The 15,090-nt window shown below is 41.2% G+C and overlaps 1 protein-coding gene across 3 annotated transcripts in view; it reads right to left on the minus strand.

The window, feature by feature from the left end:
* Nucleotides 1-5,152: 5,152 nt before the first annotated feature.
* ndrg2 (NDRG family member 2) overlaps nt 5,153-15,090 on the minus strand; it is a 34,746-nt gene continuing 24,808 nt past the window's right edge. For all 3 annotated transcript variants that reach the window (XM_073474932.1, XM_073474934.1, XM_073474933.1), the window contains 14 exons: nt 13,198-13,239; nt 12,247-12,352; nt 12,024-12,144; nt 11,496-11,558; nt 11,152-11,212; nt 10,945-11,031; nt 10,712-10,768; nt 10,146-10,249; nt 10,022-10,060; nt 9,875-9,926; nt 9,681-9,728; nt 9,547-9,582; nt 9,091-9,142; nt 5,153-8,254 (listed from right to left, as the gene is read on the minus strand). In XM_073474932.1, the coding sequence (XP_073331033.1) occupies nt 8,091-8,254; nt 9,091-9,142; nt 9,547-9,582; nt 9,681-9,728; nt 9,875-9,926; nt 10,022-10,060; nt 10,146-10,249; nt 10,712-10,768; nt 10,945-11,031; nt 11,152-11,212; nt 11,496-11,558; nt 12,024-12,144; nt 12,247-12,352; nt 13,198-13,239 (1,032 nt within the window). In that variant the 3' untranslated portion in view covers nt 5,153-8,090. The remainder of the gene's footprint in view (nt 8,255-9,090; nt 9,143-9,546; nt 9,583-9,680; nt 9,729-9,874; nt 9,927-10,021; nt 10,061-10,145; nt 10,250-10,711; nt 10,769-10,944; nt 11,032-11,151; nt 11,213-11,495; nt 11,559-12,023; nt 12,145-12,246; nt 12,353-13,197; nt 13,240-15,090) is intronic.

Consider the following 15,090-nt stretch of genomic DNA (forward strand, 5'->3'; position numbering starts at 1 on the left):
TGGCATGGATTTCACACCATGTGAACTGAGCCAAGACAAATGTAAGTGCTATGTCCCTGGCTTCCTCTCAGATCTAGTCAAATCTAAACTAAAGGTTTGGATTAAAAATGCGTTCTACGCACAAACCATGACAGAGGGTCATCAGTATATCCTCGAGACACATGGGATAGTGCCTGTCGACTACAGCTGCACAGGTGTTGTTGAAAACAACATGAAATGGTCAGATGGGCTGCAGCAGTTTCTTGAAATAAAACATCAGTTCAAGCTGAGTGACATGACAGCCATCACAAACTACATGTCCAATGTTGGCTTACTTCAAAAGTATGGAAATCAGATCTTTGGAATCTCCGGGACTCTTGGCCAACAAGTAGAGACTGAGACCTTGCAGAAAATCTATGAAGATATCGAGGTCTGTCAGATACCTACGTTCAAACGCAGAAAGCTGTTTGAGGTTGAAGGAGTAACTGTCAATGATGAAATCAAATGGATTGAGAAAATCTGCCATGTTGTCACCAACCACACTCAAAGAGCTGTGCTGGTCATCTGTGAGACAATCAGTCGAGCAAAGGTTCTTCACGGTGCTCTAGGAGATAAAGTCCAGAACAAAAGGCTTTACATAAGCAACAACATGGACAATACTGCAATCTTTGCAAAGAAGCTTGACGCAGGAGACATCATTATAGCAACAAACCTTGCCGGTCGAGGGACAGACCTTCAGGTTTCTGACCAGGTGAAGGAGGCTGGAGGTTTGTTTGTTGTGCAGACCTTCTTGCCAAAGAATGCTCGTGTAGAGGCGCAGGCATTTGGTCGCTCTGCTAGACAAGGATCTCCGGGTTCTGCTCAGCTCATCGTCTGCACCAGCCATCTGCAACAACAACTCCAACAACTGCTGGTTTTGAGAAAAAAACAAGATGTTTTGATGATGAGGTTCAGGTTGAAGCAAAAAAGCCCCAGCAATGTACAAACTGAAGAAATGTCCTCAACACTGTCAGATATTTTGACTGAAAACTCCAATTCAGAACTAAAGATGGTTAAAAAGATCAGAGATGACTTAGTAGCTGAAAGACTAACCAGCTACGTAGAGTGTGACATCCCAAAGATAAAGAAGAAGGAAGAGCTATTTAGTCAGTATCTGAACGTACTAGATGAAGTGTACAAAACCAGTAACAACATGCCAGCAGATTCAGAATTGTCTGCACTGAATGAGTTTTGGGGTATGTGGCTACTCACAAGCTTCAGTGAGAAAGAGTCTATCATGGACTTAAAAACCAAACTAACCAAAGACCTGAAGACAGCCAGGGAAAAACTGAAACAGAAAGAATCACCCTCATCAAACCTGCACCACTACACTGCATTTGGCAATGAGCTGCGCAAAAAGGGAAATCTTGTAGAGAGTATCAAGATGTACACTAAAGCCATACAGCAGGACAAGTGTTGGGCAGCAATTGCATATTACAACCGCGCTTTTGCATCTTTAACCCAACAAGACAGGCGTCAGCAACCAGACTGCATTAATCAAGCTCTGGAGGACTTGCAAAATGCACTCAAGTCAGTTGAGCTCTACTGCGAACAGATTGAGTTGGTTTGTAGATACTGCAGACAACAAATCAAGGGCCTCCACAGCAATTCTGACACCAGATTTGAAAGTCACATGAAAACCAGACTTGAAGTGTTGCTGTGTTTTAAGGAAAACATTAACGAGGCCATTGGGAAGCTTGAAAGGGCCAGGGTCACTGGTAGGGATGTTCAACTAAATGAGAAGCCAGTTTATTTTCTCATTTCAGCAGTGCATTATATTCCCATGGCAGCACGTGCTTTACGATCATTGAATACAATCCGCTCCAGAGACCCTGTGAAGATGCGCCAACTCATCAGTCATCCCTCCTTTGACATTTCCATTGAACTGTCCTGTCTGAAATCTCTGGGGCTGACTCATGTCTATACCTTAAACGTACTGTCCTTTTTCTCTACACTTTTCTCAGAGATAGCCCGCCGTGCCCTGAGTCTACTTATTGCCCTGTATAAAGTTATTGACAGGTTAATGAGATTCATATGGATTGGAAAAACTGTGTAAGCCACAAACCTTCAGGAACTACAAGTTCATGTTTTTTAGTTCATCTTTTTATTTTAAAGTATATTTATCACTTTTGAGGAAACTTCTCACACAACAGAAAACCATGTAATCCTAACTGAAGAAACAAACAAACAAAACTAACATTAAGGAGTGCATGAAAGAAAAAGTTTCACTTTGTGACATGATGCTAAACAGTGCAGGTTCCATGTCCTTTACTTTAAAGTACTTAAAATGTTATGTTTTCATTAATTACTGTGTTACAACCTCAGAGATTGTATGAACATTTTTTTTAAACATGTATGCACTCTAATCTCTCACTGTTGTGTTACCTGTGAGTGTGATTGGCTGCAGGTCTGTTTGCCTATTGAGTGAATGATGACTGATTGTGAGTGTAGGTTGTCCCAGGGAGCTGATTGGTTCCACCCTCTCAAGCCATCAGTTTAAAGGCCGGCCCCTCCCAGTTCCTGTGGGCTCTCCTGTCTCTCTCTTCCAGCCTCCTTTTTCATGTCGTGAAGTTTCCGAAGTTTTCCCACAATTAGGGCCCCAACCTGGATTGAATGTCCATGAGGTGAGGTAAATGTGTGAAGTTTTGTATATCTAGTGGCCTTTTGTTTGTGCGTGGTGGTCATCTCTTCATTAGATAATTTGTCGTTGTTGCTGCCTGTTTGGCTGGGTTTTGGTTTTGAGCACCCTGACTAGAAAGCCGCCGGGTAAGTTCTGGAGCTTGCCACTTTATTATTTTGCCTTTCTTATTTTTGGTGGTAATCCTGAGTGGGGGCACGCTTCAGTGTATTGCAGTTGACTACATTCCTGGTCTTCATTGATACACTGAGTTCAGCTTTGAAAGCTGCCTCGAGCTCGGCAAGCCACTGAAGACTAGCTAGGTGAGTTAGCCATCTGAGTAGGCAGTAAGGGGTTGGGGTGTCTCTAAGCAGCTTGTTTCCCTTTATATATTGTTTTATATATACTGTATTGTTTTCCCTAGACGCAGGTCATAACAACTATCAGTTCAAATGAACAATTGCTAGGCAAATAAGTCTTAATATTACTGATATATTTTTTTCTAAGTACTTTTTACATTTTGACCACATGTGAAGTGTGCCACTTTAAAGGCTTGCTGTCGTATCTTACAGTTGTCAATTTTTTTTTCTATCATGGTTATGATTGGTTTTGATTTTCACAAGATCAAATCTTTTATGTATTAAAATGACAATAACAAAGTAATATTGTGTGATGATAATGAACTAATGTTGTCTTTGCTCTGATCTGTTATCTGATATCCAAAATAATGATTGACAGGATGTGTATTCAGTGATTTTTTTTAAAAAAAAATTTTATTACTGTAACTAAATTTTACTACAAAATCTCTTTTATTTTATACATTTTTAAGGAATTCTGTATAATAAAAATCAACTTATCACCATATGAATCTGGTGGTTATTATCCTTTTTTGAAAAAACATCATACTTACTCTACACTACACAGCATTTGCATATGTGACAAATCAATTGCAAAATACTACTGTCTTGAAAATTCTTTTGAGGAGTAACTTAAGAACTTTTAAGTGATGGGGAAATATTCACAGCAGGAACACAGCAGTGAAAGGTGAAAAGGACTTATTAATCACTTCATTACTGCCACTGTGTGGTGGAATGTGGACTTGACATTTGCCTGCTCTAGACACTGGATTAATGACACTTTGTAGGTTGTTCAAAGTTATATGTTGAGCCCGGCATCATACATTTTTGTAAGATATACATTAATATTGAATTTATCTAACAATGCTGCATATATAAATGGTTACAGTTAGTATGTTTAAGGTAATAAGTAGGGTTAAGAGCTAGCTGATTTAGTCAAGGTTAATAAAAAACTTAGACAGTGAAAAAGGCAGTTTTCTTTAATTAGATGACGTTTCAGCCTTTAGACCATCTTCAAGATCAAACATCATCTAATTAAAGAAAACTACATATGGAGTCAGAGTGTGGGATACTTTTTTCACTTTAGTCTACTTTCAACACAGTAGCAGTATCAAGTCTTAAATTTGACACTGGTGGAATAAAGGTAAATAATGTTCCATCTCATTCCATTCAATCATTTCATAAGATTTTCACTTTTTGTTTGTTGAGCAAAACATCAATTACTTGGATATTAAATGTTGAGCTCATTTGATAAAATTGTGTGAGAGCAGCAGTTGTCAGTTGCCAAGGGTATTAAAAATTCACTGCAAATGCATTTTTTGACTTAAAAAATATATGAATTTACAAAGGGCCAAAATGAAATCTACGGTAGCATTTAGATTTTCTTTGTATTGGTTGTGAATGCTGAGTCAGCAACATATGGTCGACATTTTTTTTCTTCTACTTTCTTTGGCACCGAACTCCTTTGACATTTTTCAACATAGAAATTCCATTCGAACATCTAAATATTTAGCTCAATTAGCAGATGATTGCTGTTAGTTTTCTCATTGATATCTTTCATACTTTCCGAAATATTTAACATTTTCTGCGAACATTTTCCCCATTTAAAATGAATGGTGGAATGTCCAAAAATCCTACATTTTCACCCTTTTTCAAGCATTTTCAACTCTTAACTTCTCATTCCTGCATTCAACTAGAAACGTCATTCAAACTTTGATGTATTCTACATCTTGTCTACATTGAAACTTTCGTTAAACTTTCAAATCCCATAAAAACTTTTCAAATTATTCATCCTTATTTGAAGCTTAGTTATAATGGACGTCAATTAGAAATAACTTCAAACCCACTCATTTTCAAGCTCTTCCCAGTCTTTCTATACATTCACATAAAAACTCCATTCAAACTTTGAAACGTGGACGAGGACTTTCTCATGTTAATTCAACTTTTTCATATCATTCATAATTTTTACACAGTAACAGTTCAAAATTCAATTTTTTGTCGCCATAAGCTAAGGACTAAACTCCAAAGAAAAGAGGTGTGTCTGATTCAAACAGAATAGGAAGACATTTGGCATTATATTTTTCTTGCGCTTTGAGGTGCTCATAAACAATATTTTCCTCACATCAACCCCTTTTGAAAAGACAACACAGGAGACAGAACATTTCTCTTAAGCTTTTATTAATATTTAAGTTTGCTTTTTTTTAGGATGTCCATTGTTTTACACAGAGAAATTAGCCACACATGTAAATTTGATTGTATTCTCTTTACCTTTAATCTTTTTTTTATTATTATTGTTAATTATATTATTCTCCCTTATCTGCGCTAATGCTAAAAAAGTTACACAAGAACTATCACACGGTTAACTAACTTGTGAGCACATCGGGACGGTAAACTAACACTTCACAGAGATAAAACAAACAAACAAAAATTAAAATAAAATTCCAAAACATAGAGGGGAAAGAAAAATATGATCGAAGTAAAAACCAAGAGACGAACAAAACACGAAATGGACAAGCATTTACAATCACACAGCCCTGCTCTAAACTCTTCACAGAGAAGTACCACTCCTTTTTCCTTATTTGGCAATTTAATGCTCTAGGCTCCACCCATTTCCCTTATTTGGTAGACGTTCCCATGCCCGATTGTTTAAATTTAAGTCTGAGACGAGCCAAACATTTACATTCTACACTGGACAGCAACACAAGTGCCTAAAACATTTAGCACAAATCATTGAAACATCAAGATTTGCATTTGCCTGATTAAATGCAACAATAGTTAGCATTTTAGCAAGTTGCAGCAAGTGATGGTCCAGAGAAGAAAGTGCCTTAAAACAGATTACTGTCGCCATCGTCACCACCATCATTAACACCTCCCGAGTAACCGGTCTATTCAAAGCTCAAATCTGAGACCCTCCGCTGACTTTCCTGTCACTGTCGTCAAGATCACTGCTCCGTCTCTGCTTCATCAAACGGGTTCGGGGAAGGAGCGCTAGACAGCGTGTGAAAGAAACCTGCAACTGACTCGTAAAACTGATACTGCTTGTTAAAGAAGAACAAAATCATCGGAAACACAAACGCGTGCACACAGGTGGCACGCTTACAAATGCACATGCGCTCCAAGGACATCGGATGGGGTCCAAATATGGGTCCTTTGAGAGTACGGTCAGTCCAATGGCTACACGTCGCAGGGCAGTGGCGAGCTTTGTGTTGAAATACGAACTATTTCAAAGGAATTTAAACTTTACAAATTTAGCTTACAGCATTTCTGAAGGCAGAATTTTGACAAAAAGGACCTCGTCGTATTTTGAGGCTCTTAGTTTTGGCAGTACGAATGCTTATTGGCTGCATTTCCAAATCAGTTGATTGAAGGTGCAGATATTGGCTGATCATTTTTCACTCTCAAAACTAAAAGGCTGAGGCTTTACCAAAAAGGTGCCGCTCTTACGGAAACACCTTTTTTTGTTTTTCTGAGCGTATTGGCAGTGAAGGGGCTGGTACATTGTCATCGATAAGTCACAGGGGGGTTTCGTTGGTCTCAAAACTGAAACTTTTCCAATAGGACCCTGGGCCTCCGTGCTGCATTAATTGTGCTTACAGGATACAATCGCTTCCATACACCTGACGTTTACTTCCTCAGACACACACACACATGCAAACGAAACTCTTTTGTCCCTCGGGCGCGTGTTCATTCTTACCTCGCATCGCACAGAAACTCAAGTATGCTAGCTGGGTTTGTTAGGAGGTATCCATGCATGGGCAAGGCTAAGAGCTTACAAACCCCAGATGATAAACACAGTGATCCCTTCTGGCCACGCCGAACACTTAAATGCAATATCCACAATTAGCATGCTACCGATGGAGTAGTACACCAGCGTGGATATTACACAGTGCGAGACCGCCAGCAGTATTGGAAGCACTATTTACTGTGCGACTACTGTTAACGATCGGGTGCTAGCTAGCGAAAGCGCGCAAACACCCGCAATCTTACCTACGCTCACCTTCTGACCGTCGCGTTCACCAAACGCTCCGAGCGAACAAAACAGCACACGCACGCACGCCCAAATCCACACAAATCATTAGCAGAATATAAAAGAAAAAATAATATCCAGTCAATATTCACATGGGCTGAGACCAGGCATGCAACTTCCAAACAGTCCAGAAGAAAAAATAAAAATAAAATTATAAGCTTCCTGCCCACTTCCTCAAATCCAATGGGAAAAACAAAAACAGTCACTTAGAGACGGGGCAAATGGAAGACATAACGACCCGGCGACATCACGGAGGAAGTAGTCACTAAAATGGCTCTCATTGGCTGTTACTGTAGCACGTGACGGTTCAACCAATCAGTAGCTGCAGCCCCTTCGCTGAGGCAGGCAGGTTACGAATAAGAAAATAAAAATCAGATTAATGAAAAATAAAAGTGAACACAATAAAAACTAGCTTAAAAAGTAGTAGACACACATCGTTATAAGTATCTCTGCTATAGTACTTTTTTTTTTTATCTATGTCGTTTTAAACTCGTCGCGTAATAAAGAGAAAAGTGTTACTGTTTTTTTTTCTATTATCATCATCATCATTAGCTTCATCATCAACAAACATAATCATCATCATCAACAACAATTACCATTTTTAATTATTACTATTGGTTAACGCAAGGTGTGTGTGGTCTCTATAGGCCTCCGTATCTAAATTAAAGGGCTCTATTGGCTGACACAGGCGCCAATGGAGGGAGGGAGAGAGGACTGGACGCCATTTTTCCCCCATGCCCTCCCCTTTTTTAATCAATCTCTTTAAGCTTATACATCTAATGTTTAATGTAGAGCAGCCCGATCCACTTTGTTTGCAGCTGGACGGGGGGATGTGAGGAGAGGGGCTGGGCTTTAAATGTGGAGGATCTCATCTTCCTCTGTCTCCCTCCCTCTCGTCCTACTCTGCTCTCATGGGGAATGATGGGAGTTGTTTAGTGACAAATAAGTAACCCATTCGTCTTGTTCCTGCATTATCGTCACGCTTCATCTTTCCCTTCCGCTCGCCCTCTTCTCTTTCACTCTTACACTCGCTCTCATCTCTCTCCTGCTCTCTGTATCTATGGTTTCTCCTTCAGCAGGACACCTCCATCGTTTGGGAGGGGCTGGGCGGCATCTGGCCGCCCTGCGAGCCCTGGGACAGGGTGCGGGAGCGAGAGCGCGAGCCATCCATGGAGTAGGAGGAGGAGAGGGAGGTGGTGCGGGAGCGGGACAGGCGGGTCATGCAGGACGAAGCCACTGTGGAGAGACGGAGAGAGAAGTTAGCGTATTAGCTTCAGCATCTCACGGATAAGGCTGCTGTTATTCTGTATCTGTCCTATTGGCGACTACGGTGGCCCTGAGAGCTCAAACATTGACTGATCATCCATAGTCTTGTATAGGTCTCATTTTTTGTGTAATGTTACAATCTGCTCACATGTTGCCAATACAAAAGTGATTAACACATGTGAAATGACACATTTTGGCTACGTGTGTCTTAGTTTCATAGTTTCTTTGCACATGTTTTCTAAAAGTTGTACATTCGTTGATAAACCGGTGAAGACGTTTTCTTAACTTGCTTGTGTTCTGTCTGTTCGCATGTGTCCAAACCCAACAATGTGTTAGCTTGTCTCTCAGATATCCTGCTCCAAGCTGTTCTTTAATAGCAGTAGATGAGTTTCCTGAAACAGCTGGTCATCATAGTTGTCAGTAAACATTACTCAAACAAGGGCAAAACAATGACGCATCTGTTGGGGAGTGTTTACAGCTGCAGATTAAAACACGCTCGGTGCTCTGGTGAGCAGCAGGATGGAGTATGTGGGACCGAGTTTAGCTCAAAAACAAAGGAAGCTCTATGGCACAGAGGGATTAAGCTATATCTGGCTTCGGCTACATGAACAATACTTGTTAGCGGGACAAATTCATTGTTGGTTTTGGTCGTTTGATGGGATTTGTTGACAATACGAGAAAAATAGAATTGAAGGTTGGTGACACATAAAAAGCTTGTTTTGAGCAAGACTACAAAATAAAACACATTATTTACAGTAATGACGCATGTTTGTGACAAAATCCTCCTTTTTTGTTGGGTGACTTACTGTAGCCCATTCCCTGGATGAAATACTTGAAAGCCTCAGTCAGTTTGGCCGGCTGCAAACACAAAGAGAAGAGATGCTGTTTTACATTCAGTACACACAAACCACTTATTATTACCTGAAGTAGGTAATAGTGCAATCTGGCGACCCCTGATGGCCGCAAAGGGTTACAGTTTTAATTGAATCCCTGCTAAATCAATCAAATTTGCACTGTTTTGTGGATTGAGGAGATAAATAAAACCTCAGTAGCGACTTATGTTTGTTATTCTGTGTTTTTGATTCGTCAACCACGTCCACAAGAGAGAATTAATGCATTAATTTGGACAAACTGGATGCTTAAGTGAGATTGAGAGCACCTTGTGATGGTTAATTCATCTTTTAACACAATAAAACGTGCTTGTCGCGGCGTTAACATCCGTGTTTGAAGCATCAGTAAAGAGGCTGTTGGTTCGTTGTTACCTGGGTCAGCTGAGGGAGACCACCTGCATCAGCCATCTGTGGAGGACGGAGAGAGAAGAAGAAGAAGAAGAAGTGCGTGAGAAGATATAATGTGAAGAGAAAAATGAATCAAGACAGAAAGGAGGGGTAGTTACCTTTAGGAATGAGGTTGTTGTCGGGTCCATTTTGCTGTTGCACTCCACCTGGTGGTCACAGAGGGAGAAACAGTAAACGTCACAGCAAGATGCTCTTGAATAGAAACGACAAAACAACTTGCAATGTTTCTTAATGAACCAGAAATAAGAAAAAAAATGTTAAACTTTCAAGTTAAAAGACATTTTAGACTTACAGCAGCGTCCTCATATGGAGCCTGATCACCCACCACCAACATTACTGGACACCTGATGTCAGAAGAAGACAAGAACAGTGGCTATTAGAGTTGTTTAGATATAGAATATAAGAAAGCTTGAAGATGAAAAGTTTAGAGGATATTTACTTGAAGGTGTTGTTGCGGTCAATGTTCAAGTCTCTGCGACTGAAGGGGGGAATGAAAAGAGAAGATTATGTGGGTTGTCGTCTGATGTGATGTGCTCATGCAGTGATGTGCGTGGTAGGCGTACCTGTTGTAAGTCTTCCAGAGGAGCTCTATGTTGACCAGATTAGAGGCTTTGGAGATGCGCTCTCTGTGAGACTGCACGAGGTCTGTGTTTGATGACAGCTCCTCCTGCGAAAACAAGAAAATACAACTTTTTTAGTCAACTGCAACCCGAAAAACAAAGAAAATGATGCAGAATAAGTGGTCAGGTAGGAGTTTTTTCTTCTTATGTCTTCATCTTAATCTTCTAAATCTAGATTTTTTTATTTTATCTGTGAAAACACATGAAAAACTGTTGTTGTTTTTTTTTTGTGTGAAACCGAGTGAAAAAAAACAGGAGAAGGAAAAAAGTTAAGGAACTAAGAAAGATTATCCCTAACTCTCTGGAGTTGTTAAAAAGTCTGATAATATTCATGTAGCCTCAACTTTACCTGCAACCCTGCAGAAACACCAGGTTTACACTGCGCAGCATTCAAATGTCGATTTAGACTTCAAGTGTAAACACCACGAATGACGCTTTAAAGTTGGTTTTGATACAATTCTGACACACATGTTGCATATACACTTAAAAAAACAACATTGTGGCTGTACCTGACTGAAGAGGTGGGACAGGATCTGTTCGGTGAGGGAGGACGTCACGGAGCTGAGCTGGAGACGCAGAAATCAATAAGTCAGTTTAATATGACGTAATCAATGCTCCTCGGGGACCGTACATGCAGTCCCATAATTTCATATCCACAGCTAATCTTAAACTGATGGAGAACTCCCAGCAGGACTAAGCAGATTAAAACATGTTTGCGTGACTCAGAGGGAGAGAAACGAACCTTCTGAGCGGCCCAGTCTATCCATCCCCGGGCGTTAGTGTCGATGTTGACCAGAACCAGACCCTCCACTGAGTCTGGGTTTGCGAGCTGGAGGCGGAGAGGAAGCAGCAAAAGTTACAGAAACGTGTTGTGCAGCACAGCGCGATCGACAAATCAATGAAGTGCCATTAAAGCTGCTGAGAGCTTCGAACTGACGATGACACTCACTGCGAACTTGGAGAGGATGTACGCTCCCGCTCCCACGCCCACTCCGATTACAGTACGGAAGCTGACAGAGGGACAAAATTAGACAGTTACTGACACAAACAGTAGATATAAACACACAGTACACCCAAAACTAATGTTGTTAGCAATGTTGCTCGGCTAATGTTGCTAACGTTACTCCCAGTCTGGGAGGAGCGGGAGATGAAAACATAGTGCCTCAAGGGGGAAAACAGCTGCAGCAGTGGACAGTACGAGACACCTGATGTGTGTTTTTGAGCATAATGTCTCCTCACTGACTGATGATATCTGTGATATGACACATGATATAATAAATACTGTTTACTCACTTGAAAAACTGCAGGACGGCAGGGATCATCTCTGACACGGTGTCCATGGAGGGATACTGGTAACTGCAACACAGACATTTCATTTTTTAACGTGTGTTCACTCGGCTGAAGAGGCCTTCACACCCATTTTACAACTATTGCAAATTACAGAAGCGATGACTTTAATTTTTACAAGCAAAGAGAATAAACTTCAATTTCCAGAATCACCAGCAGGAGTTAAGGGTCACAGTGGAGATGCTGTGACGATAGGTGCAATAAAATCCTCCTGAGCTCATAGAAATAATCATGCAAGTGCTTGAGAAGTGCAGAGGAGGAAGGAATGAGACGAGCGTAAAGAGACAAAAGGCCGGATTTTTCTTTAAACCTCTGACAAGAGCGTATTAGAGGCCGGAAAGGAGGGAGATGTGGGAGATGGGAATATTAAGTATTTTTGGGAGGGATTAGGTTTTAAGCCTGCTGCAGAGGATTGTTTCCATTTCTCAGAAAAAAGGTTACTTCAGGGCGACGAACACATATATAACGTCGTACCCAGCGGGGTAGGCGGCGGCCCCGTCCTCCTGCCCCGGAGCGTCGATGTGAATCAGGGTGAAGTTCTTCACGATCTCCTGCATCTCCTCGAACTTGAACAGAGGGGAGAAGCAGCTCTTACCTGCCGGACGAGGAAGAGATTCAATCAAACGCAGCAGGTGAGAAACAGTCGTGAAGAAGAGGAAGAGTTGAGAGGAAGAGAGAGAGAGAGGGAGTTACTCACTGTCCAGACCCACGTCGTGGAAGGTGAGGATGGCGGGCCTGCGGGTGGTTCGTGTGCCGTGGAGGGTCACGTGCAGGACGCCGTGTGGGGTCTCGATGCTGTGCTCCTGAACGCAACACAGGCAGAGGGTGATGTTGACGTTTGTGTATCATTAAATCATTATTCTCCTGCTTATTTTACATTTTTGAAGGCATTATATCTATTTTTTCATTTTTATTCTGAACCAGTGTTTGAATCTCAAAGACTCCTTCAGTCGTTGTTAAGTATTTCTGTTCCTGCTCTGTGCACGAGTGCCTGAAGCTTGTGTTTTCTGACCCTTTTCCTCAAGAGCACCTGTGTTTACCCTGAGTTTGATGATATAAAGAACGTCCCCGAGCACCATCACCTGTTTCTCAAACCTTTTTTTGCGGTGAGGTTGTTTCCATCAAGATGAAAAAGATGTTAAAGTGAGAGTTTTTCCTCACAGGCTTCACAGGTGGAGGTAAAACATTTGTGCTTTCTGTCTGTCTGGTCACCCTGAATATACAGCTGCTAACATCTTCCAAAGACAGATTTACTGCCACAATCTCAAAGCTTACTCCTGACCATTTTGAGATCACAGTCACACATGAGCATATATATATATATATATATATATATATATATATGTTCCTACTTCTGAATGATGAAAAAGTCAATAATAATCTTGTAGTTAGGCAGCAAATAATAAAAAGGTGTGTTTATTACTTTTAATATGAAATAATGAAAAATTAATTTTTTTTTTATCAATTAATTTTGACCAATAAGTGGATCATTATTTGTAAATGAGGTTTAAGAATATTCTACCAAGCTCTTCTTCTGTCCTGCCTAGTGTGTATTTTGTTTGCAGTCCATATCATACAACTCAAGACATCTTCAGTCTGTAAACCAGAATCACGAGAGAGAACATCTTTTTTTAAATGGATTTTTCACCTGTCCTTGGTCCAGGAGTATCCTGGCAGCCAGCTCGGCATCCTGTAGGAAATGAAGAAATGAAGTGTTATTATTAATGAGACTGGAGATGCCGCTTCACTTTCGTCTTTTGAAAAACATAAGAAATGACGAGTAGGGCTGCAGCTACCAGGTTAAACTCTCACAAAGCACGAAGAGGAAAGAGTCCAGAGCTCCTGTTCTGTCAGACCAACAGTTCATAAGAATAAAAACATGACGCACAACTCTTCAGCAGCGCGACAAGTGTTATTCACCAAACATTTTCAGCTTTCTTTCCTTCATCAGTGTGCTGCCCAAGGCCAAAGATAATCACTTTACTGTCATGTATTACATGGACAAGCAGCACTGTCTGGAAACCATCAAATTTATGCCACTTCCGATCGACAACAGAATATGTAACCTATAAAAATCTTTGCATTTGTAATCCGACTCGCTTTATTCCCTCAACATTAGCATTAAAATGGATTCCGTCTCTTCCTCCTCTCTTTTTATTGTCTTCAAATGAAAAACAAAAAGCATATGTGACAGAAATTTCTCCGCCTTTTGTTGCTTCACGGCACTTTCATGTTAAGTGCGGCCTTGTTTCCTAATTAACACCCACAGAGTGAAGACGGGGCGACGTTGCGCTGCTGATACAGCAGCAGAGGAGCTCTTCAGAGGCAGCAGGTGGTTCTGGCTGCTGAGGATTATATGGAGGAAGTCTGTCAGTGGGAGGTTTTAAATGGGACATTCATTCACAGCCTTGGATCCATTCAGCTCGTAATGAATTAGAGGCATCGCAAGCTTTAAAGGAAATTAGCGATCTGGAAAGTTGAAGTGGAGGTGGGCGTGTGGAGACGGGTGTCATCGCGGAGGAGCACGCGGGGAGTCCTTCTGAGAGGGACGGCCCCTGGCTGGATCAAAGATCACCAGTTTATAGAGTCTAGCAGCGAGGGGATGGATGTTAAATGCACGAGGGTGGAGTCCGGAGGTCGCAGTGAGTGATGGAGGTTCAGGGTTAAACGTAGAACCTCCCAATCGTTATTACATTTCCTCCTCAGAATCAGCCTCCACGCCCCCGCGGGTCGTGTTGCAGGCGAGAGTGATGAATTGAGAGCGGACATGATTATTTGTCACCGTCACAGATTCACTCACGAGCTCCTGCCCTTCCGTTTCCTTTTCTTTATCTACATACATAAGATAGGTTTTAATGTTTCATTCAACTGCCGCTGAAGGAATCCTCGACCATGTGTTGTAGAGACGTTGTGCTGTATGACTGAACGCCATCTGGATTTGAGTTATCGTAACATCGTGATATGTCTGTAGTGAAACGCTGGTATGATGTCGATATGACTGTTGTGGTAAAAATATTCGAGACGCCGAATCTGGAGATGAAGCACCGCTGCAGCCTTCGCTTGACAGGCGACTACTCACGCAGCCTGTTAGAGGATAAAGACACGATATTCTTCATATTTCTGTCAACAAATCCCATGAAAAGAGCAAATCCCAGTGATCTCTGTGAGAAGTAACACAAATTTTAATCTAAAAACAACTTCTTTTGCAACTAAAATTGAGATCTTATGCGTCAAACGCTCCTTCAGTTCCCTGCTTCAGTTCCCCCCATATAATCTCATTTTCTATTGTATAATAAGCTTATACAGAGGCTACGTCTACTGCTACGTCTATCGAATCTTCCAGAAAACACCTCAAAGACGACTGGATAATGTTAAAAACTTCACCTTTGGACACAAAGGGTTTTTATCCCATTCAATAAATCAAGACAGTAGTCCAAAGATGAATGAATTACGTGCAGTTCTGATAAAATGCTGTGCTTTTGTCCCTCTGTAGCTGTGCTGTTTTTGTCTTAGTGCTGCGTTTCCCTGTTTGTCCAGCAGG

The sequence above is a fragment of the Pagrus major genome, chromosome 10, assembly GCF_040436345.1.
Source record: "Pagrus major chromosome 10, Pma_NU_1.0".
NCBI classification, from domain to species: Eukaryota; Metazoa; Chordata; class Actinopteri; order Spariformes; family Sparidae; genus Pagrus; species Pagrus major.